Raw genomic sequence first — 24,379 nt, 5'->3', positions numbered from 1 at the left:
GAACAATTTAGTGTTCAGCTTTTCACCTGAGATTTTCCACTAACATTACTTGCAGCAAAAAACTTCTCTGTGCAGTGTGATACAGGAAACTTTCCCTGATGTAATCAAATAATGAGACTTAAATACATGAACTTCCTGAAGCTAATTAGCCCACACTGCAAAACTTTAGGGGATTTTATACTTGGACATTCTTACACTTTTGTTACTGTCTGTTCCATCACTATGGATTTTTTTTCCATTAAAAGAAATCAGTGCAGTGCTAAAAAACTTTAAAGGCACAAGTCCATTCTCCACCAAAACACATTTCCTCATCATGGAATGTAAGAACATTGATTTCCTGTCTCTCTATTTTATATAGTTGTAAAATAAGGATTAAAGCTTTAGGTCAAATCCCTTATCTTTTTGACTGCCAAATGTAAAAGAACAGCAGCAGTCTGTTGTAGAATATTAGAAGAAAAATTATGACATATAAAAATATAACAATTAAACTAAATAAACTCCTATATTCCATTTAAAACAAACAAAACCAACTAACAAACCCAGCAAAACAAAACAAACAACCCTGCTAAAAACCCCCAACAACAACAAACAAACAAAAAAAAAATCAATAAAACCCCCCCTAGAGTAGGTCATATTCTGACTTCCTTCCTTGCACTCAGTAGCAGCCTGTTCTATAGACTTCATTATCTACTTGGAGACTAAAGTTTTTGTTACTCTAATTTTTGCAATGTTATGACTCTTGATGAAAAGTATGTACCCTAGACAAAATAATCTTCTGTGTGTCACTTTAGGGATGATCATTAATAGTAGAGCATCATTTGCTACAGTGGGATTAATAGAGAACTAATTAACCTGTATCCAAGGGTCTTTTCCACTGAAATTTATCCTATTGAAGGTTCAGTGCTGTTTGCTGTTCATGGGACTATTTCACCTGTCAGCATTTCAGTTATCTAACAACCTGGAGCAATTTAAGAAAATGCTTGGAAAAACCATCAGGATGCATTATGTAACACTTTTCAGCATGTACACTTACACTGATGTGCAAAGCCTTGGCTAACTACTATTCCTGCCCACTTGCTACAAATACAGAACGAAAAAAAAGACCATCCAAAGATTTTGGTCTCTTCCACTCTCCTGGGCAGACCACAAAGCAACTTTTCATCCTGTATACACCGATAAAGCAGTGTAATGCACCTTCTGCTTCACTAGTCCCATAACTGAGTACATCTTTGTGATAATATTTGGATTTTTTTTTTTAATCAGTGTATCATATCAGAAAGTGCTTGCTGAATCAAAGTCCAGAATATTTGCAGGATAACGTCAGCTAAAATGTAGAGATTTCTAGAGATCTGTATCATTCAGACAAAGAATCACAGTTTTCTTCAAGTGCAAAGATTGGTTTCATTCCAGAAAATGCTTATATAATACTGGTGCATAAATATTGTTGAGTTCAGAGATGGGACAGCACCAGCAGTCCATCTTCATGAAGCAAGTCTGCGCATAGCCTAGTGAAATGGTTTTGAAAAGGTGGAGAGAAACGGGCCATGGTTAGTTCTGAGTACACAATTATTGAAAATATGTCTGTGTATCTGTTAACTAAAAACTATCAAATTCAACCTGGCTCTAGTGAAAGTTCAGAGAAACTAAGCGTGCTGAGGCAGCAGCCTTGTGACTTCAATCTGCTTTGGTTCCTAGCTCTCACCTTCAAAGTTTGACTATGAAGATGGAGGACAGAAGCCTGTCAGAATACTCTTTGACCTTGGATGGGTAGTTTTGTGTCTAGCTTATTTTCTTATTTACAATAATAGAAATATCTAAGCAATTCTGTGAATAGAATTCAGATCTTCTTGGCTTGCTATTCCCAAATGCTGCTGTTACAGAATCATAGGTTCATTATACCTTTCATTCCTTTCTGTACTGTGACTTACAGAGGAGTGGAAAGTGCTTCTCCCCATATTTGTGACAAAGAGTAAAAGTTTGGTCTCTTCCAATAATCATACCAACTATAAAAGGATGGGGTTAATCAGGAATAGTAAGCATCACAATCTATTTACCAAGCCCTGATGAAGTATGAGAGGCTTTTGCTTAGGGTCTCAGTTTCTTCTCTCACCAATAGGCTTTCCAAGCTAACCTTACCTTTTCCTATACGGCATCATGCCTCGGTAGAAACTACAATGCAGGGTGATCCTAAGAACCTCTGCCTACCCACAACCTCCTCTTACTGACTCCTCTCCAGGGACCTCTACATCTCCCACACACAGCAACCTTGCTGCATCGTTTTGCTAAAGCATGACAGAGAGAAGGGTCACAGCATTCCTGTGGCTGGAGCAGAGAGGCTCTAGAGGAGCACAGGGCACTATCCCATTTTATTCAGGCAATTAAGAACAGAGTTCTGACTAGTACCACAACAAGAGGGGCACATAATAATCATGCCTTTACCTACATGGTTGTTATAATACTTCCAAGGTGTTGATGCATCACTAATTTAATTCATTTTGGACAACAAAATGGCATTTAGGCTGATCTATTTTCTAAGTAAGTGAACTGTGTGATACACTGTTATTAAAGCAGTAAGTGCTATTTCAGTACAAAATGTATTGGTATTGATTAATCAACTTGTTTTGTTGCATGTTAGTTATGTTCAGTACACTAACTTGCTACAGTTTATTGCAAAATGTTTAGACTGAGCAAGAAGATGCTGCTGTGTTATAATGAGGAGTTGACTGTAATTTTGGACTCATGTGCCTCAAACCCCAACAAGTTTTATCTTAGGCATCTAAATTAGGCATCTAACTCATGCCCCTATAAGGCAAATGTAGTCCTAATGCAACAGAGATCAGGAGATGCTTGTGCATGTACAATCTACTACATCTCAAAAAGACCTTGACTTCCACTAAGCACTGGCATCCAAGTGCCCAAGGAAAGCATTTATTCATGGAGAAGGAAAGGTATTTATTATGGATGTTGCAAGCCTAGTTCGTCCACTGTGCTAGCAGTATTCTATAAGTAATAAACACATTCAGTTCTAAAGTGTTTACCTCTTCCTGAACATCAAATTCATCATCAGGATGGTTTGTTTCTGTGAATTCGATGGGTTCTTTAGAATCCTGCATGAGTGAAATCTTCGTAAAAAGAAATTAAGAAACATGACGAGTTACACATTGTTTGTATCATTGAGATTGTTTTATTACTCTGAAGTACCATAATATAACTTTCACAATTCAAAAGAGTCTGTTCTTTGACAAATCTGATGCTTTAGTTCAGCAGAGACTCCTTATGTAACTAGTTAAGGCTTTGTAAAAATAATACAGGCAGAATCCATTTCTGAACTGCAGTATGGCTTTGTCAATATGTTAACCTCTGAATGTGCCATGCTGCATGGAAATTGCAAGAACGAACGCTACATGACAGGAAGAAGGGAAATGTACTGCTGGGTATCCCTACCTTCTCAAATATGGGGTCCTGGTTGTCCTTGTATGTCATTTGATTCCTTATGTAGAGCACAGCATCATGGACAGTCAAGAAGAATATATCTTTTCTGACAGTATCATCAAAGAAGGCACTCTGTTCCAGTTGAGATATAAGGTTGTCTGAATAAAAAAAAGTCATAACATGTTATTTACAATCTGAAGTAATTTAAGAAATAAATGTAAAAATACACGGTTGCAGCTATCAGAAATCGAACATACAGCCAAATTGATCAATCAATTGTAGCTTTGTCTTGGCTTTTGCTTTCCATATTTCATTTCAACCCCAGCATTCTTTGTGTCCCACTGCAGCCCACCATGGTTATCAGAGTGGTTATCACATGGTTATCACATTTTTCTTAGAACAAACACTCCCATAGACACATCTAGAGATCTTATTCCTTCTCATCTTTGCTTTGTTATTTGCATGAGTGGTAGCAGAAATATTTGGATGTTTACCTTGATATGAAGCAAAGTATACTCTCACATCAATTCTCTCAAACTCTCTGATTATCTAAAAAAAAGAAGTTTTCAACAAAGACATAAATAAGGTCTGTAAGGAGAAAATACATATATGTATACATGTCTATATATGTAATGTATAGTCTCTATATATAATGTATAAAAACTTCATTTGTTTCTGAGTGTCTTTATTCCAAACTATATGTGTTGTTTATTTATTATAAATAAGGAACTGCTATATCTTGCTATACTTAAAGATCCAGTAGTTAAGTGCCTGGTTGCTGAGCTGGTCTATCTTTGACTATGTAAGCATAATTATCATTTTACACATACAAACACTGCTGCCTTTTAAGGTTCTCATAGTATGAATAATCATGTCACAGGATCATAGAATCACAGAATCGTAGGGGTTGGAAGGGACCCTGAAAGATCATCTATTCCAACCTCCCTGCCAAGCACATTTACCTAGGCAGGCCACACAGGAGTGTGTCCAGGAGGGTTCTGAAAGTCTCCAGAGGAGATTCCACAACCTCTCTTGGCAGCCTGTTCCAGTGCTCCATCACCCTCACAGCAGAGAAGTCTTTCCTCATGTGGAGGTGAAAGTTCCCATATTCCAGTTTGTACCCTGTTGTGGTTTAACTCAGCTGGCGGGCAAGTTCCAACACTCTGCTCCTTGTCCCATCACAGGACACCACTGAAAAGAGACTGGGCCCTTCTTTTTGACACCTACCTTTCACATATTTGTAAACATTACTAAGTTACCCTCTCAGTCTTCTCCAGTGCAAACAGCCCCAGGTGTCTTAGACTTTCTTCGTAAGACAGATGTTCCAGTCCCTTAATCATCTTTGTAGCCCTCCGTTGGACACCCTCTAGTATTTCCCTGTCCCTCTTGAGATGGGGAGCCCAGAACTGGACACAATACTCCAGATGTGGTCTCACCAGGGCAGAGCAGAGGGGAAAGAAAACCTCCCCTGACCCATTGGACACACTCTTCTTAATGTATCCCAGGATTTCATTTGCCTTCTTGGCCACAAGGGCACAGTGCCATGCCATGGATAACTTACTGTCCACCAGGACTCCAAGTTGCTGCTTTCAAGTAGGTCCACCCCTAATTGTACTAGTACATGGTGTTGTTCCTCCCCAGGTGAAAGCCTCTTCAAGTGAGAATAACATGGCTCTGAGCAAGCCTTATTTCTCCCCATGTGTGTGATATGATAAAATCTTTCATTGGCACATGCATTTTTTTTTTCCACACAGATTTTTCCTTCATGCAGTGTACCAGATGGACATGTTCTTGGAAAAAAAAAGCTGCATAAGGAAAGAGAGAGGCATGTCTGCAGACCCAGTATCTCCTTTGTGTCAAAAAGGCAGAACTGAATTGAAACTAGGACTAGGCAGAAGGCTGAAGCAAGGCACAGAGCAATTTTTTTTTTAATTTCAGTTAGTTAAAAGGTCGGAGACTAGACTCCCTGGCTCCCTGGTGGCAGATAGTTCTTATAATATTATTTTCAGAGGTGATTGCTAATTCCATCCCCATCTATTCAGTGATAAACTAGAGTCTTGGCAGTATAAGATATGGCCTATAGATAGGTAAAGAAGTCCCAACAGCAAAATGAAGTTTGTGAAAGCAACAATCTGAACATACCAAGTATCATAAAAGACTAAGGACTAAACAATCAGGTCCTTCACACTTGTAATGGGGCACCTAAAAATTATGTCTTCATTTTGCTCTCCCTAAACTAGTAGTATTATCTCCTTATTACATAATGTCATGTTTGAAGATGCATTAATCAATAGTGATGGAATGCTCTGATATTAGCCACAGAAAACCCTGTGAAGAAATTAATCATACTTCCTTCCTTCATAATCTAAATAATATGGAATGAATAAATGAATATTGTGGCTAAAGACTGAAGTGACAGTAGAATGAATTTTTTACTATCTCTGTGTTGAGTGAACATCATCCTGTGTCCAGATTAAAACAGTATGCATGTGGAAAGAATATATGTAATTGTTTCATAACACATGCATACAAGGGGACCACATTTTGCATTCTAATTTTAGATTACTTGACCATACAACTTTCAGATTGTTCTTTAAATGCTTTTTTTTTCACACCTAAAATATGCACACCCCAAGATTCTACCTCTTGCTGTGTAATTTTTAAAGGTATTTTTCAACTTTAACTCACAAATTAACTTCAGTCAACAGCTCTTGATTTACATACTATGGACTAGTTTCGTTTTCATGTAACACCAGAAAAAAATGCCCTTACCGTTTTTATTGATCTCACAGCTACAATATCCAAGAAGGTTACTGCTCCAAAATCAAGAATGAGACTGTGGATGGGCACCTTGGGTATGTTTACTTTGAATGGTAGTTCTGAATTCCAGTCCACTTGGATCTCTACTTCTTTGGTGGGCAATTCATTATCTTCAGGTTCCTCATCAGTCTCAAAAACTTCATTATTAATACCAGGCTCACTGATGATACCATTCTAATGTGCAGATAATATAAGGGACATAGCATTTAATCGTGAAGAATATTTTTTTGTTACAAGAAACACTTTCCTGTGATAACTTCTGTGTCAGCAATGAACAAGAATGATACTTGTGACCAGTACCCCCTAATCCTGACCCCTGGTAATGTGGTTAGCACAGGGGTCAGTGTAATTAATGTCATTTTTTAAGGCAAGAAGCCATTCTCTGTGAACAAGAAGGTCATGTATTTGTTCCCTCTCCCCTTTTTCTCAGGACTTAGAGGTCTTGCGAACCAAGTAGACAAACCAAATCAATTTCTTCTTCCTCTCCCTGTAAGCCTCAAGTTTCCTGGGTGCCAGGCTGATTACTCCCTTCCTTGCCAAGTTTGATGTTCCCAAGCACCTGGCCTGCCAGGTGTTGTTGATGACCCTGTTATAAAAACTGGGAAGTGTAACAGCGCACAGAGCACTGTCCACAAAATCAAACAGTTACAAGTCCTAAGTGAGGAATTTGGACCAGAGTTGCTGCTGAACAGTAAAACCACCTCCATCATCATCTGCTTCCTCTGAGAACAGGGTGATTGACTTGTCTTCTTTTATATAATTTTGAGTCTAGATTATTATATTGATACATCAAACTGTGTATTAAGATCTGACCCAGTCTATGGAGGGGCCAGATGATTAGAAACCGTAAATTAAGTTGTATTACACATTCTGTATTAATGTTGCTTATAAATTGTCCTACATTGCTTCTGTTTGGAGAAATCATGCACCGTTCTAATCATAAATTGTGTTACACTAATCATAACATCTTGCTAAAAAAAGTAAAGCTTCAATTGTATCTACAGTTTAGTTCCATTATCATTCTGCCAAGTATCCTTAAAAGAACCTGTCTGTCCCCTTTGTGTTGGGTGACAGTACTGCATCCAAGAATTTAAAGAAAAACAAGACAGAGCATATATTTACTTCCTCCTTGTGCAGTGTATTTCCTTTTTTAAAAGGGAATCTTTTAAAAGGCCACTATCTAGAAAAATAAGTATCTCAGAGCTACTTTCTCCCTCAATAGCTTTAGTTCTCAGAGATATTTAAGCCCAGTATTTCCAGCTTTGGATTAGATTTACTGTATATAGTTAACTTCATAAAATGACTAGGTCAAAAGCTGTAATGTCACATAAATGAGCATTTATCTGTATCATAAATTATAATGTATACAGGCAATGCTGCAACCTGCACTGACAGCAATGACAACAGAAACCCCATTTCTAACTTCCAGCCCTGGAGATTTGATTGGTTGCCTTTACCTGTCCCTTTCTGTAGGCATTTATTTATTGAAATGTACATTCCATATTCAGAGAAACATATGCTGCTTTCTTTAAAAAGGATGTAGAAGGCTGTGTCCACCAGCCAACTGATAGAGCTCACTTGTGCATAGGAAGCTGCATGATAGGAGCACAATGTACACATGAAAGAGCCAGCACTTCTACTGCACAGAGACAATCTGAGGTGGTGAAGAGGTCGAGGAAACAGGGTTTCCATTCATGGTAACTCTGACTGTCACAGCTGCCTGAATATGTGGTTCTTTGGCAACAGCTGGACTCCTGCAGGTCCTAGACTTCCTACCATACTAGTAAGTCACATTTTTCCATCTTTATTTTAAAGATGAATACAGAGGAACTCCTAAGTAAGTCTAAAGTAATAAATTCTAACAGTAATCCTTTGAGTAAGAATAGAAAGAAAAAAAGAGAACAAAAAACCCCATGTTTACCTTCGTAGCTTTTAATTTTCCCTTCTTGATTAGCTTTTGTATCTTCCTCAGTGCTTTGAGCCTCTTATTATATACCTTGACTGCATCAAATCCCACCTACAGAAAAAGGGTCACAATTATTTTTGCTTTACCTAGATATAATTCTGAGGAAATCTCAAAGACAGTTAAGCATCCATTATCATCATGTATCACTTACTGTGGATTTGAGGCTGCTTTTTAGTCCATCAATGTTAGCATAAAAAATTGGACTTGAAAACTTGAGAATCTTCACACCTTCTGGTTCTATAACCTGTTGCCAAAGAATGTAAGGTTTAGTTACAGCAACCACATTTTGGCTAATAAAAAACAATTTAACTGTTTCAACAGTTCAGCAACTTGTCTGATTCACACAAAAAAAAAAGGTGTATAATTGAGATGATTTGTATTCTAGAAGCTTAGATCTCAAGCATGCAATATGGACCAACCATCAAGATAAGGAATTCAGTACTGAAACTTGTTATCTTTGAGCATGCCACTTCCAAATCCAGGTTGTCCACAACATGCAAGGCACTACTCTTTCTTACACTGCCTTGAAGGCTGAAGGGAAACAACTCAGCAATTACTTACATTTTGGTAGTCCTTGATCTTCTTGTAGATGTCTGTGCCAGGAATATTTCCAAAGCCACCCCATGAAGGACTAATAGAAACAAAAAGACAAAACAGTTAAGATAAACATCATACTTGGGCATTCACAGACTCAAAGGAATTACTACGTACTAACTGTCATAGACTCTTGTAGTCTGCTCTCTTCAGCCAAAGAGCCTCACTGTAAAAGTGCTGCATCTGTTTTGTGTCGCTGTGCAAGCATCTTTTTCCAGTTTGTAGTGAATGGTCACTTTTAAAGACAGGGTACTTTGGTTTCAGCCTACTTGCTGCACCATTTTTATGTCGAGCTGAATGAATAACTTGTTCCATTTGTTTCCCAAACCAGGAAAATGTTTTACAAGCAGACTAGTTTGGTTTGAAAGCAAAACCATTTTTTCACTCTAAAAAGAAATTGATGACTTTTTTCCCCCCCATCAACTGAAACAATACATTAACATTCTTTTCAGATTACTTACAAGTTTTTGTCCAATCATTTTAATTTTTATTTCAGCCAACAGCAAAGTCAAAAATTATGTTGCAGACTCCAGATATACTTTTAACAGTTGAAGCAAATAGTTTTGAAGTTTGTAAAGCCTAATCTCCTTTTTATCTTTTGATTTCACAAATCTGACTTGAAATTGGGAACCTCTTCTGAGGATCTTCAATCTCCATTTTTTATAATCTACTATTCTGTAACAACTTCTGCACGGCTTTGCTTTCATGCATTTGCTGACAGTGCAGTTCACCGGTATTGCTAGTAACCATAATCTCTAAAATTTAGGCTGAAGGAACAGCATGATGTTGTACTTTCAGAGAAAATATCAATTAAAAGTAACAAGGGGGCCAAACACGCTTCTGTAAAGCCACCTTTTCTCAGCACTCCACTACCATATGCTGTTTGAGCAGCAATAAGTCAGCTCGAAGCACAAAGTTTTGTCTTATCCTGATCCTCTTCTTTCACAGGCATACACTCAGTTTTGTATAAGCAATAAGTATGACATGATAAGAGTTTCTATACTGATCAGTTAATTGCAGATGCCATTCATACATCTTTTTATATTTGACTCGTATATTTGACCTGGAATGTTCCTGCTCCTTTCCACAACTATATGAAGAGAGAGAGAGAGCGAGAGAGAGAGGGAGCGAGAGAGATGGAGATATATAGCTATATGGGTGCATAAAGAGCATGTATCTGTACTGGCAAAGTGTCACCACGGTACCCAGCATGATGTACAATAAATGATGATAAAACAACAAAGCATCTATTTTATCAGTGTAATTAAATGTTGTTGTTTTTTTTTAAGAGAAGATTTTTTCAAAATTTTTGTAAACCCAAGCAGATTTTCTGCCACAAATCAGCTTGCTTTTCAGCATAATTTCTTCTTTTCTCATGGTATGACACTTACAATTATTTCTGATCCTGTGTTACTTACAACTGAACTCTCAGCACAACTGTCAGCAATCCAAATAAAAGGCCAGCAAGTAATCCCAAATCAAGTCCCAGAATGATGGATGCTACACAGGTAAAAACCCAGATCATCTGGAGAGGAAATAATGTAAAGTCTCTTAACTATTACATGTAACTCCTGGTCATGCTAAACAATCACTAGACCAGACAATATGAGTAGCAGAAGAATTTCACTTTAGAGATGACCATAGCATACTGACAATTACCTGACTTCCTTTTCCTTCAAGATGCTTCTATCACTATGTTACTAGGCATAGACAGCTTTTTTGGAAATAACTTTTTTAATATAACTACACTTTTCAAGGATGAAGTTACTTTGGTGAAATTAAAGAGGACGCAGGTAACCATTGCATTTTCTTCTTTCTGAGTGTGATGGTCTTTGTTAATCTTTCTTTAGGAATTGGAAAGATTTTCCCAATATGTAAAATACTGTAAAATGCTCCACCTGCAGACATATAGAGATGGAAGGGGTCTCTCCAGTGATATCTAAGACTCAGAACTCTTCCAAGGAGGGTATTTCATATTAACAGGTTGATGGCACTCTCTAAAGTCTCCACTTGAATATTCAGACAGAAGAACTGAAGTGGGCTACCCAGTTCGTCTCTACATCACTGCCCAGGCAGAACATTAATGGAATCAATCACGCAAAAAGTTGAGTGCCCACAGTTCTCAATGAAAGCAGTAGAATCTTTAACCTGTAAAGAAGACTACTATATGACTGATTAAATAGTTTCAAATCTGCTTAAGACAGATACTGCCCACACACATATTATAAAATCTGTGTATAACAAGGACTGTATGGAGGAAATACTTTGCATGAAACTTTTTCCTGTCCTAACAGCCACAGTAAAGGCTCCCACACAGTGGGAGATGTGAGCAAGTACCATGAGATATGGTTACAGTGCTTTGTATGAAAAGCCTGTTCATACATCCTCTAGTATGCCAAATGAACCCACATTCTAGTTTGGATTAGTCTTGAACGACAACAACAACAACAACAAAAAAAAATTTTGACGGCTACCTGAGATTATCCAGGCAAATGGGATACTAATGTGGTAATAACATAAATATACGTATATGAATTAAGAAAAGATCAGCTTTTCTTATCCACTTAAACTGTGCAGAATGGTAAAGGCAGCAACAGGCCATCTTTATTCTGATTTTCAAGCCATCTCAACACAAGATTGTTGTCAACTATGGGAATTGCTATGAAGAAGTCATCACTGCACAAGAATACCCTGATTGGCACCCTTACTATGGGGTACAGGGAATAAAGAAGCAGCAAAATATTATGCTAGGCTCTAAAATGGGGAATTTTTAACTGGCACTTGCATTTTAAGTATACCAGATAACTCTAGCAAATTCTCTTTCTGTGGTAGTTAAGAGAAACTTGGATGGCATTAAAAGATAAAAAGAAAACCAGACAAAAATACTCAGCTGCTACTTACAGCATCTACTTTGTTCTGTCTCCACAAACGGGGAACGTCAAACACTTGCATGAACATCCCTTTCAAGTTAGCTATGACTACAGCTGCCAACACAGACTGTGAAGAAAAACAATGAAAAAGTTTTATTCAGAAGCAAAGATGCATTTATACTATAAACCAGAGCTTCATGTGGTATCAGTTACCACATGAAGCTCAAACAGGGCTGTTAATCCTGCCCATTAATGTTGGGCGTTTGGTTCAAACTGGTGCTGGTGGCTGTGCTGCAGAGGACAAGTACAGTACCTTTTGTAAGGGCTCTAGCAATTTCCCCAAGGCAACAATGGAAATCAAAACAATCCCAGCTGAGATTATACCAGCAACCTACAAAGAACAGAGTGTTTATAGGAAATGAATTTAAGACTTCATCTTATTTTTCAACATAAGTAGTTGCACATTAAATTTCTTTAGAAATAAGGAGACCTGCCAAAATGCCATTGTGTTTAGGTGTATGTGGACCATCATTATACACTTCAGCTAACACAGAGGGAATTCAATTAAGCAGGTAAACAACTGCACACGAGGTAAAAGCTCTTGGAGGAGTTATATTGCATAGACAGATGACAGGAGCAGTCTGCCTGTCAGCTGGAAAAGGGCTGCTGGATAGCCTGTAGTTCTCCACTGCTAAAAACCACAAAGCTGTAGTACTATAAAACAGCAGTTTACTCAATATGAGAAAGAGAGCACATGGGCAGATGATGAATAGCAACTAGCAGGGCCACTCAGGCCAGTACATGGGAGCTGAAAGAGGATTTCCTCCTTCATACTAATTCCTACTGTGACAAACTCAGTCACTCAACTGGGAATTAAATTCTGGGGAATTAGGCTTGAGGGATTTCTCACCTCTAATGTAACTCATGCTATGAGTTACAACGTGATTGCCCTCTTCTGGCAGAGCTACAAAAATTATTCACTATCAGAGCACAAACTTTCCACGTGCCAGCAACACAGTCATTTTAGGACAGTTCTCATCCCATTGTGAAAGCTGTGCCCTATACAAGATTAAATTTACCCTTGCACAGTACTAGTAAGAAGAGGTCATTACCTGAGTCTTTCCACCAGTACTTTCTTGGACTGCAGTCCTTGAAAGAGCAGTAGTTGCAACAAAACAAGAAAAGACACCTGAAAAAATGTTGCTGACCCCAAAGGCAATAAATTCCTGAAAGATAATTGGATGGTGCTGTAAATACAGATACCTAAAGACAATTTTGCAATGAAGAATGACAAAAGCTTCTACAGTAGTTTGTAAAGTAGATAGCACAATATATTGAGTAGAGTATGGATTAGTAATAGCTGTTCAAAAATTGCACAAATACCTCTTGTGCCAGTGTAACTGCCTGTGTTTGGAAACCAATACAGTGAAGTTGGTGTACCTCCCTGACATGGATTTGGTATAATTGCATCAAGAAATGAGGCTAGTAAAAATTTAACTTGCAAGTATCCTCAGCTGATTCTAATTTTAATCAGTAAAACAGTCTGAGTTTCGATAAGCCTTTAAGTAATACAAAGAATAGTATTATTGATAGAACTAATCGATAAAATTGCAATAAAATACAGTTTCAATGAAAACTTGTAGTTTGTTGAGCCAGAGGTTTTTCACTCTGAACATCCAAATGAACTCACACTGAGTCCTAGACAACATTCTCATAAATTTGCCCCAGGGTCACAGATGCTGATGACTACTGATGGTGGTTGTTCTGCAAAATGACAAGGAGCCTGGGAGCTCTATGTTCTGGGATCTGGACCATTTCTCCACTGGGAAATGAGGTGTTTGGGAGCAACCCCATATAATTGACAGAAACGTTGTTTTCACCAAGCTGACACAGTCACAAAAGATTTTCACTGACTTCAAAATTTTAAAAATATAATTTAAGATTGATGTTGACACTCTCACTTCTTTTCTCCAAAGTGAAAATTCCTGTAACCTTCATCAACTACAAGAGTAGGATTTTGAAGCTTTAACAGACAGATCTAGAAGATCCATGCCTATTGCTGTGTGACAGCTGCACTCTGCCAGAAAATATCTGAAGTAGGTTCCTAATGTTTTTAAGCCTTAATAATTTAAATATCTGTGGAGACAAAATAAACATTGGTAGATAATAGTATTTAGCTATCCTCCAAAATTATTTTACTACCTGCTTTTATGATATTATTCTATCTTCTCCAGTTTAAGTAAACTATTTGCCCATCATTCATGGCTGCACTTAACCTTTGCTATCTGCAAAATTCATAGCATAGTATAGGCACTTGGCTTTTATAGAAAGTAACTCTACTACTAGAATATTTAATTAGTATCTTTGAAGCACATTAGTGCTGGCAGAAAAGCATAGTCAACAGAAGAACAGTGGAAACAGCACTTCCAGTAATAAGTATTATTCATTCAGATGTGTTAAACTGAAAGTCAATGCATTTTAGACAACTTCAAAGCAAAGTGTTACCAGATATGAACTCTATATTGTAAAGTGATTGGCATGTTCAGAAGTACAATTTTGTTACATACTGCAAAACAGTGTTTCCAGTGTATTTTTTCTTATGTTCAATAGATAAAATTCAAAATTAGCACAGATGCAAGACAAGGAAGCTTTCTGACATTTTTCTGCCATACCTATGGGAAAGCCATGGGAAACCCTGGTGAAGACACTGAGCAACTGCATGAATTCTCTAAGAGCTTGCTGATGCATAGCTCATGTACCATTCTACCTATGTGGTTTTAGAAGCTAATGGTTAAAACAATTCAGTCATTTGGTGCAGACAGTTATACAAGTATGTTTGTATGTTGGTGGACATGTATTTGTGTGGAGCTGCAAGACTTAGCTATAGAACTACAAGTTTATTTACATTGATACAACTGGTGTCATGCTGAGAAGTAGAATGATTTATTCCATAGGAATAAGATCATGCCTTAACTGACAACTGATATAAATCCTGCATGTAGACTAGGCCTAAATAAAGCTGTCCAGAGCAGCTTCATAGCTTGACATGGCCTTCCTCCCCAACCCCTGTCCCAGCCTGTAGCAACACACCTCAAAATATGCCTTACAAGTAGAAATGGAAAGCAGGCTGCTAAAGCTGGCTATGTCATCTTGACATCACCAGAAAATTCCTCTATACAATGCTTAGATTCAATTACCTTTCCAGAGCTACTGAAGACACTAAAGCAATACTGAAGGAATCCATTATTATGAAAAGCCCATACTAAAGACTGACTGCATCTAGCTCATCTCTATGTGGCAAATATTTCAGGTAATATATGGCCACTTGAGCTGTGTCTTTCCAATAGCTGAAAAAAATTCCTCCTGTCAGATTTCAGCTTTAGTCTGAAAAATGTGTGGGAATGATGTTTTTTTCATTTGGCTACAGAAGTCAACATGAAACAGAACTGAACTTCACTGTTTTGGTTATACATACCTGGTTTCCATCAATAGCATAGTTGTACTTGGTTGCATATACTTTTCCCACAGATACTGCAATAGCATAAGCAACTATAGCAATGGAAAAGGAAGCTGCTATCATCTGGGAAAACATGCTGACATCTGGAGGTTCAGGAGGCAAAAATCTAGCATTAAGAAAACATAGCAGTGTTATCAAATTGATCAAATTCTGTTCTTGCTAGAATTGTCAAGGAGTTTGAGGTGGAGGCATCCAGGTTGCTTATAATATGAAGTGTAATGTTTCAAGTTAATAAAAAGGTGGAAACAGGCCACTGACATGCAGAACACGTTTATCTAGCTCACCATATCCCAAATCCTGATGCTATTAGTCAGCAATAAAGCTCCCATTGTTCTCAGCATGACAGAGATTTGGCCTTCTGATAGCAAAGTGAAAAAGTACATTTTTTGAAGCATTGAATAAAGGATGTATTGAACAGTATGCTGAATTACATAAATATATTAATGACACTTCATACTACTGTTAACTTACTTCTTCACATGATCTCAGTAACATTTTATTCCTCACTGTGGTTCTGCAAATTTTAATTAATCAAGTCCTGAATACCAAATGGAATGTGAGGGTTACTACTGTGAAGTGTCCTGAATCTTCTAAATGCAAGTCTACCAGTGTAATCCTGAATATCCTTGCTCCTGTGACTATGAAAGTGACAGGATTAATTTGGGTAACAGTTTTGGCATGAATATGAACCACAATGGCATAACTCAGGTCTACAGAAATTAAATCTATGATTTTTTTTTTTTGTTACATTTTCCATAGTCATATATTCACTTTGTAAGCATCAAGCAACAAATTCTCAGATGAACTTTATGACTCAGGTAGATGTTCCTAAGCCCATTTTACAGATGAAGGAAAGCTAGGCAACACATTTACATGGTGTAATTGGCAGAGTGAGAAGTAAACCTCAGGAAATCTCCATCTTTGAGTTCTAAACTCCAGGTTACAACTCTCAATATCTCTTTTACATCTTGTCTCTAACCACCACCTTTTTTATCCAATTAAAATAATACTTACTTCCCAGAAAACAAAGCTACTCACCCTCTTGGAATGCTTTTAACAATGCCTGCATTGTATTTTTTTTCCAAGTCAGCAGCATATGAAATGCCAGCAGCTACTATTGTCTGTAACAAAATATAATAGTTTAAATACTTTTAAAGGGTTCTTGCGTTCCTGTGGGTAGCCCCATCTATTTTATCTAAGCTTTTATTATGCTCCTTGCTTACCACAATAACTTCTATTGGTATGGGAATAGGTATCTTGTGTCTGAATCGATCATTTATTTCTTTAATTACCACACAGACAAAAATGGTGAGGAGTCCAGCAATAAGATCTGCAATGTTGGTGGAACCAATTTTTTCAAACGTTTCAACAAGAGTCTGAAAAATAAAAATTACAACATAAATCACGTCCATGTCCACGTAAAGGATGTGAAAATACTCATGAGAAGACCCAGATACACAGGGCTTTGGAGGAAACCTAATTACTTCTTTGCTCAGGCCTGGAGGAGCCTGAGGGTCTGTCAAGGTGCTGCAGAATCAGTGAATGGACTTAATGGTGAATGTAACTGAAAAAGCAGAAATTGTCTACATGGGTGGGCCTCTGCTTCCTGATTCTTAGGAAATTAATACTAAGCTAGAAGAGCTAACCCCCTGACTGTGTTCTAACTCTACCTGTTCTTGGGAGCGAGGAAGGGAAGACCTACAGCTTCTTCACTTTGTCCACATAGCAAGAGAGATCCTAATTTTTCTATTCAAAAGACAACTTGCAAACCTATGGGCAAAACTCTGTTTCACTACCTGCCCAATACATGTGCTCCATGGATTACATGCTTCTTATTTCCACTGCTGACATCCAGAGATTGACTATGAATACATGAGTCCTGCCAGGCTGTGAAGAAAAGCAGTCACTAAACCTCACCTTATAGTACATTAACCTTCTCAGTAGAGTTCAGTCCCTGGATGGGGGATTCTCACAACTGGGTTGCAATAAGCAGTTTCCTTCTCTATCCTTGCCATGTCCTTACTTAGTCCTATTGTTTATTGCAAATGAGCGTACAGAGAAAACATGAAGAGCTGATTACAGAAAAACTACAAATACTCCTCTGTCCTCTTCCTAGGCACCAGGGTAATTCTCACTTGTCCTCTGTCTCAAAGAAAATTCAATTTTTCCATGAATAGTGAAAGCAGCTTTTAACAGAACAATCTAGTAGTAAATCACAGAATAGCTAAGGTTGGAAGAGACCTTAAGGATCATCTACTCCAACTGCCCTGCCACAGGCAAGAATGCCTCTCAAATAGACTCAGCTGCTCAAGGCCCAGGGAAGGGACATCCACAATCTCCCTGGGCAGTCTATTCCAGAGTCTCACCACCCTTGTACTGATGATCTTGTTCCTAAAATCCAGTCTAAACCTACTCTCCCTCAGCTTAAAATTCCCCCTTGTCCTATTGCTAGACACCCTTATTAAAAGTCCCTCTCCAGCCTTCTTGTAAGGATCCCTTCAGGTACTGGTAGGCAGCTATACAGTCCTCTGAGAGTCTTCTCTAAATTTAACAACCCCAGTTCCCTCAGCCTATCTTCAGCAGAGGTGTTCCAGCCTTTAGATCAACTTTGTAGCCCTCCTCTGGAGTCAGAAAAAAAAGAAATAAAATCAGAAACAGGCTTCTTGCATCCTGGTTAGCTTACCAAATACTAAGCTGTCAGTTTCAAGGCAAGGGGAGGGTTTCCAAAGCAGTACCATTACTATCATTGTGAAAAGACTCTGGTTTTGAAATAAAATAAGTGTTGAATCTGCTATGCTTTCTAAGCTAAAGCAGAAGCCTTCCTGAAACACAGAATCAGGTGCTCTTCATTGCGTAACCGAAACCATTTCTTGTTTTTTGTACCGCTTACCATGGATCCCATTCCACTCACCAACTCTAGCACTGCCTCACTTCACAGAACAGTAACCTCCTACCATAGGGTCGTGGGCTCCACTAACAGTGGATGCTTAGTGTCGCAGCCTGTTAAACACCATTTCTGAAACAAATCCAAAACTTGCTGAAGCTGACACAGCAAGTCACTTGTTGAGCAGACCAGAAATCACAATTTGCTCTACATGCATCTGCAAACATATTGACTTCGCTCACCTGTAAGAACACAGAAGCTCTGAACTTTAACCTAGAAAGTCAGCATTCTGCTCAGGCTTGCTGGAGCTGGAAGAACCATTCAACTACTTTTCAAAAATACTTTCTACTAAAATTACTAACCTTCAAAACCATAAAAAAATTAAAACAGAAAAAAAAATGCTGGATTAGTGAATCCATTACACTGCCAGGTCTGCTTTAAGGTCTATTAGATGTTTTGTTTCATCTAATTTTCCACGTTCTGAGGGAAAGAGTTTTCATTAGTTCTGAAAAGTCCCATAACATTATATGCCAAAAACAGCAACAAAACTTTCAGTAATTTTCCTGGGGAGGGAGATTATTCTGTAACATGATACTTCTAGGAATTCAGTATTTCTGTAAACTGGCCAAGATATTTCTCCATTTGGTAATTTTCTCCAGATCAACAAATGGAGTTGACAGCAACATTTAGCCTCCCCTTAGCTAACCAGTAGGTACCTGGATATAGGGTGGGAATTCACATCCTTCTTTAGATATTCACAAGTATGGCTAGAGTGTGGAATGGATAGCAATGCCCTTTACCAGAATGAACTGCTGTCTTAAGAGCAAAGGGGCTTGGGATCAGTGAGCTTTGGGACATGACCTGACAGTGTTAAGAAATGATGAAACATCCTCCACAATGAGCCAGAAAGCAAGGAGTGTGATGAAAAGCAGACTCCAGAAGTGACAACCTAAAGAACTGTTTTGCTGGATAACAGTGTTTGAATTTTTTGTGAAAAACTGCACTGTCAGAAAAAGATTTCAAGATGGCAACTGGACTTCCTATCTGGGGAACCCCAAAAGCAGCTACTTAAGAGTCCCACAGCTATACATGAACAGCTGCAGATATTCATGAGAGTAAGAATTAAATGAATGTCCTTTACTTACCACCATCTATATATGAACCATTCCTGTATGAAATGGAAGCAAAAGATAAACAATTATATAAAAATTCTGGCATAAATTCAAAATGGATTAGAAGGTCATACTTACATATATTATAGAAAGGACACCATTATAGTTTTTAGTTGAAACATTTAGGACTATTTTCAGTTGTGACACAAGCACTTGAAAAGCAGCTGCAGTTGTGAATCCCCCAACTAATGGATCTGCAAGGTACCTCACAATGAAACCAATCTGAAGGGCTCCAAATATTACCTGGAAAAATCATGAAGAATAACAGCTTGCTAAAAAACAAAAAAGTACTCTTTTATTTGGTAATTTCTCATGCTTTGTTCTTTTCTCTTTGTTGATACAGAGTCTTAGGACCATCTTCCCCCACTGCAGCCTAGTATAGCTTAAAATCATGCAATCCAATGAAATAAATGAGACCTGAAGAAATGTGTGAAAGGATGCTTTAGGATATTCACCATTAGTGGTTAGTTGTGTGCAGGTCTCTTGTCTGCAATCACAAGCCTAGTCTTCTGTTGTCTGTGCCCCCAGACTCTGCCCAGGATAAGAATAATAATCCCAAAAGAAGTTCTTCAGAGTTTGAGATGACTTTCCTTTAATTTTGTGTTTTACTATGCCAGAAGTATTTCCATACTTTATGTGTTCCCATTAAAATTAAAGCAATATCAACCTTGTGTCTTCAAGCCAAGTATTTTACCTGCAAAATTCCAACCAGAAATGTGAGGGTACTAGCAATTAGCACTCTCTGTGCATCTCTGGATTCAGTGTCTATCAGTGTCCCAGTACCATTAGTCCCTGTAGCATTACTGCCATCTATGAGAAAATTATCATCTGGGGCCATGCTCAATACAACAGATCCCACCATCAAACTGACTACAGGGAATGGTCCTGTAATGAGAAACAGAAACATTAAAGTGTAATATACATAAAAAATAAGTGTTTACAGACTAGACAAACAAACTCTAAATCAGAGAATCCATTTTGTATTTTAACTGGGGTACAGAAGTAATATTAGGGGGTCAGGAGCCACGGGCACTGCAAACATGACACAAAGATACAATTTGTTCCTTAAGTAACTTAGCATTCTAGACACAAGTGTTTAAGCCAATTCAGGGCTGTACCAAGGCCAAAAGGGGCAACATGTTTCAACCATCCCTCTTGTATCAGCACCACAATCAGACAGAAAAGACCACTGATCCAGCTGAAAGAAGTATTTATGTATTTATTTACAACATTAGTCTTCAGCTGATACAGACTGCCACATAGCTGCATGTTTAGAAATCCTACAACACGGTCATGGCAGGAACATGCACCATGGGGTAGGACCACAACTTTCAGCAGTGCAGTGTGGTGTTACATTGGCTAAAGATGACTGAAACTATACTTTGGGCAAGATACAAAGATAATTGTGTCAGCAACACACAATCTAATAGTAATCACATTTGTTGCAGTTATTTACTAAAATTATGGAGAAAAGGAATAGGTCATGAAATGTCTTATAGAAAGATACCTTACAGGTACCTCAGAAGACACTTCATGAATAAGAGTATTGGAGAAATCTTAAACAGGAGTGTTTGATAATGTAGAAAGTAGGAATGTCAGCCTAAGTAGAGGTGACATATCAGACTTGGATACAAAATGTGAGCAGGCAGGTAAGGTAGGAAGAGGCTAATGGAGAAAACATAGAGGTATCTGTGCAGCAGAGAAGAACGTTGATGAAAAAGTATAGTATCATGCCAAAGCTTTGGGAGGGCAAAACAATCTATTCTTAGTAGATATGAACCAGGAAAGATTGTGTTTTGTTAGAATGAAGAAAAAGAAACTTCAATAATCAAGCTGTAGCATGAATTTTAGATGTAAGAGGTGACAGGAAGTAACTTCCATATTTTAGCGAAGTACTCAGGAAGAATCAACGAGGTTTACCCATAGCCTTGATGTGAGGGCCTAGAGCGAGGCTGGAGTGGACACACAGGTTCTGGGTCTCCGCGACAGGCAAGAAGGTGATATTGTCCACAGTGATCAAAAAAGGATGCAGCAAGGAAGGCTTGTAGAGAAGACTAAAAGAGCTGTTTTAGCCATCTTGAGCTTTAGCCGATAGACAAAACGTCTGTTCATACTGTCTATTGAGGCCTTGATCTTGTAATTTCTTGCATTGAGTATGGCCAAAGATTTAAACTTCAGCATAAATGTAAGCAAAAAGCATGCATGGGCATGACTGAAATTAGCTATTATGCACAACTGCCTGTACGGTGAAGAAGTAAGCCTGAAGTCCCCCAGGTCCACAAATATTAATATTCAGCACAACCAGATTTGGTTCAGAAAATAGTTATCTTGTATCAAATATGAATGTTCACAGTAAGGATTAACATTTTGTAATAGATAGTTCACTGTAACTTGAACACATGCAGTTACCAACTGAGATGTGCCTTGATGTTCCCAGGAAAAAGTAGGTCAAGATGGGAAAAAAGGCAGAATAGAGACCATATCCAACAGGAACTGCAACCAGCAAAGCATATGCCAAACCTGAAATGACAGGTCATACAAATGTCAGATTTTAAATATCTCAACAGAATACTACATTGTCTAGAGCAGACTTTTAGAAAGATTTATTCCTTTTGTTCAGGTACAATTTAGAATGTGCTCTGTCTGTAAATCACTTGCAGGCATATATGTGAGCATCAATGGCTGTAAATGATTGTTATCCTATTACTGAGCACCACTGGAAAGAGATGGCACCTTCATCCTGACACCCACCTCTCAGATATTTATAGACGTTCTCAGCCTTCATGGTATTTTAAGTATCAGTTTTACAAGTGGAATCTAACAGTGAGAAATAAAATCAGGCCCCTCTGGAAAAAAATGAGGGGGTGATAGTAAGTGCGTAATAGCTGGTTTAAAGTCGTATTGAAAGTCCATCTGTCTTCTTTGTGAAAAGGTGGGAGAGTACTGTAACTGTGGCACTACTGTCAACAGATCTTTAAACTAATACAGACTTCCTGTGGAGCTGTGGACAAACCACTTTGTTACTCCTCAGGTCACTCTGCCTGGAGCCAAAGTTTGTAATGTTGGGGTTTTTTTCTCACAGTATGTGCCTCCCAAGCACACTTCAAGGAAACACACTGTAGGGAAAACTTGTGGCTAATGAGGAATGTACAAATGGCTTTCTTTGTTCCCAGGGTGAATCTTTGCCCTGTTGTGCAAATGCTTAAATTACACTGAAGGAAACTGAGTTGACTGCTATCTTAACATCCCTTACACCTGAAACATTGTGAAAATAGTGTAAGAGTGCCACTGAGACAAAATAAATTAATATGCTAGATCACTTCAGGGTTATAGCTAGTTTTGTCTTTGAATGTGGACCTTATCAGCTGCTTCAGGCAGAATGGTTCTGCCATTTGTCTTCATTAAATAGCTTATTTTAATTAATTTCTGCTTATATTAGAAAATATGTTTGAATGGTTTCCTAAAAATGGAATAAAGAAATAAGGAAAATGTAATATTGCAAGCCACACTCTAAGTATCCATCAAATTTATCTTTTTTTTTTTTTAATGTAAATATGCTGTCATCTCCTTGGAGGTTGCTTTCTGCAGATACCTGAACAATCTTAGAAGCCGAATTTTAAAATGAGAGTAGATAGCAAGGCTGCATTATTTTGGGGAAAAAAATAGACTTCCGTAGGTAACTGCGGGAAAGGCATAGACTCAGATAATGAAGAAAAAGAAGGAACACCACATGATTTATCACAATGTAATTAAAATTTTAAGTATCAAAATGAATACTCTTTGAGTAAAAGGCTTGGGTGAAAAAGTTAAATACATCTTGAAGATAGCACATCAAAGGAAATTTAAATCTTCTATCCAAGCAGAGAAAAAAAAAGGAATACATTAAACCCATCAATTATTTATTGAAAAATAAAGCCTAATATCTAGTATTAAATAACAAGTCTTAGATTTGTAATTCCATCTGCATAGCACTCCTGTGTTCAGCTGTCTCCCTTATAGAGATGTCCTGGAGAAGGGAGGGCAGACGTGCCTGGCCTTACCTTGCAAGGTGGCTACAAGGCCAGTGCTGACCCCAGAGATGATATCGCTGACCAGCCACTCTTTCACCCGATAGTTGGGCAGCCACTCCAGGATGGGCAGAAAGGATTTGGCAACCTGAAATGCCCTTTTCCTTGAACATCTGCAAGAAAACAAGTGCTGAACATACTCCACGGGGCTGCAACTGTTAAGTCCCAAACAACTCCAAGCTGACAGAATGCTGGGGTAATGCACATTTTAAAATGCAGAGATTGGCACGGTCGTGTCTTCCAGACAGTAATAGGGCATGCACTGGTGTCAAAAGTGCCATCTCCTGAAGGAGGCACCTGCATCCACGCGCTTCCGTATGAAAGGAAGCCAAGACTGGTCTATGCATAGATTGCCGTAGGTTGGGCCACTTTATTCCTCCGCAGGTGGAGTTTATGAGCGCCGGCCGGGACAGTGCGTCTCTCGGCCGCCGGCCACCCCTACCCCGCGGGCCCGGCGCTCCCCACTCCCAGCGCCCGCCGTGGCCGTAGCCTCCGCGGGAGTCACCACCCACCTGAAGGCGGCCTGAGCTCGCTCGCGGAGCGTGGGCGGCAGCGGCGGCCGCCGCTCGTTCTCCTCCTGGAAGCCCGCCTCGCTGTAAATGGGCCGTGCCACCACGTAGTGGCTGAGCTCCGCCAGCGGCTCCTCCGTCCGTTCGCCCGCTGCCATGGCCCCGCCTGAGGCGGAGGGCACCGAGCGGCGCCCGCGCCGGCACCCCCTGGCGGTTCCCCGTCCGCGCCGCCGGCTCCCCCAGCCGCCAGCTGCACCTCAGCGCCAAGCGCGGGTCGGCGCCGCGGCGCAGAGCTGTCCGCGTCCTGAAGCGGTGACTCAGGCGGCACCCTCAGCGCCGTCGCGACTGCCGCCGGTCTACCTGCGCCCGCTCCTGCTCTCCGCCGTGGGGCAGGGCGAGCCAGCCCCGCCGCCACGGCATTTATACAGCCGGCCGCGTCCGGGCGCTTTATTTACAGGGAAACAGCGAGACCCGGCTCCAGGCTGGCCTGGGCGACGCCTCCGTCCGCCCTCCCCCGGCGGCCCCCCTCGCAAGCCTTAGCCCAAGCC

At 39.2% G+C, this 24,379-nt stretch overlaps 1 protein-coding gene across 1 annotated transcript; it reads right to left on the bottom strand.

Annotated features, from left to right (window-relative positions):
• Nucleotides 1-1,481: 1,481 nt before the first annotated feature.
• On the bottom strand, nucleotides 1,482-23,989 carry SLC26A4 (solute carrier family 26 member 4). The gene is made up of 20 exons (XM_054399448.1): nucleotides 23,852-23,989; nucleotides 23,296-23,452; nucleotides 21,665-21,775; nucleotides 19,950-20,140; nucleotides 19,334-19,498; nucleotides 16,423-16,575; nucleotides 16,238-16,320; nucleotides 15,158-15,305; nucleotides 12,795-12,908; nucleotides 11,996-12,073; nucleotides 11,714-11,809; nucleotides 10,231-10,337; nucleotides 8,780-8,849; nucleotides 8,370-8,462; nucleotides 8,174-8,269; nucleotides 6,205-6,426; nucleotides 3,927-3,981; nucleotides 3,445-3,590; nucleotides 3,039-3,122; nucleotides 1,482-1,505 (listed from the first exon to the last, which is right to left on the bottom strand). The coding sequence occupies exons 1-20, from the start codon at nucleotides 23,987-23,989 to the stop codon at nucleotides 1,482-1,484; spliced, it is 2,331 nt and encodes a 776-aa protein (XP_054255423.1).
• Between the last annotated feature and the right edge of the window lie 390 nt (nucleotides 23,990-24,379).

Source organism: Indicator indicator, chromosome 3 (assembly GCF_027791375.1).
Source record: "Indicator indicator isolate 239-I01 chromosome 3, UM_Iind_1.1, whole genome shotgun sequence".
Classification (NCBI taxonomy): Eukaryota; Metazoa; Chordata; class Aves; order Piciformes; family Indicatoridae; genus Indicator; species Indicator indicator.
The sequence above is the reverse complement of the archived record's forward strand: the minus strand, read 5'-3'. Positions and strand labels throughout refer to the sequence as shown.

Excerpts from the sequence above, each read along its gene's own strand:
- SLC26A4 (XM_054399448.1), bottom strand. The coding sequence starts at position 23,989 with ATGGCAGCGGGCGAACGGACGGAGGAGCCGCTGGCGGAGCTCAGCCAC. Across the intron at positions 8,463-8,779 it reads AGATCAAGGACTACCAAAAT|GTTATAGAACCAGAAGGTGT; the intron begins GTAAGTAATTGC and ends CTTTGGCAACAG. Across the intron at positions 6,427-8,173 it reads GAAAATTAAAAGCTACGAAG|AATGGTATCATCAGTGAGCC; the intron begins GTAAACATGGGG and ends TCTGCACATTAG.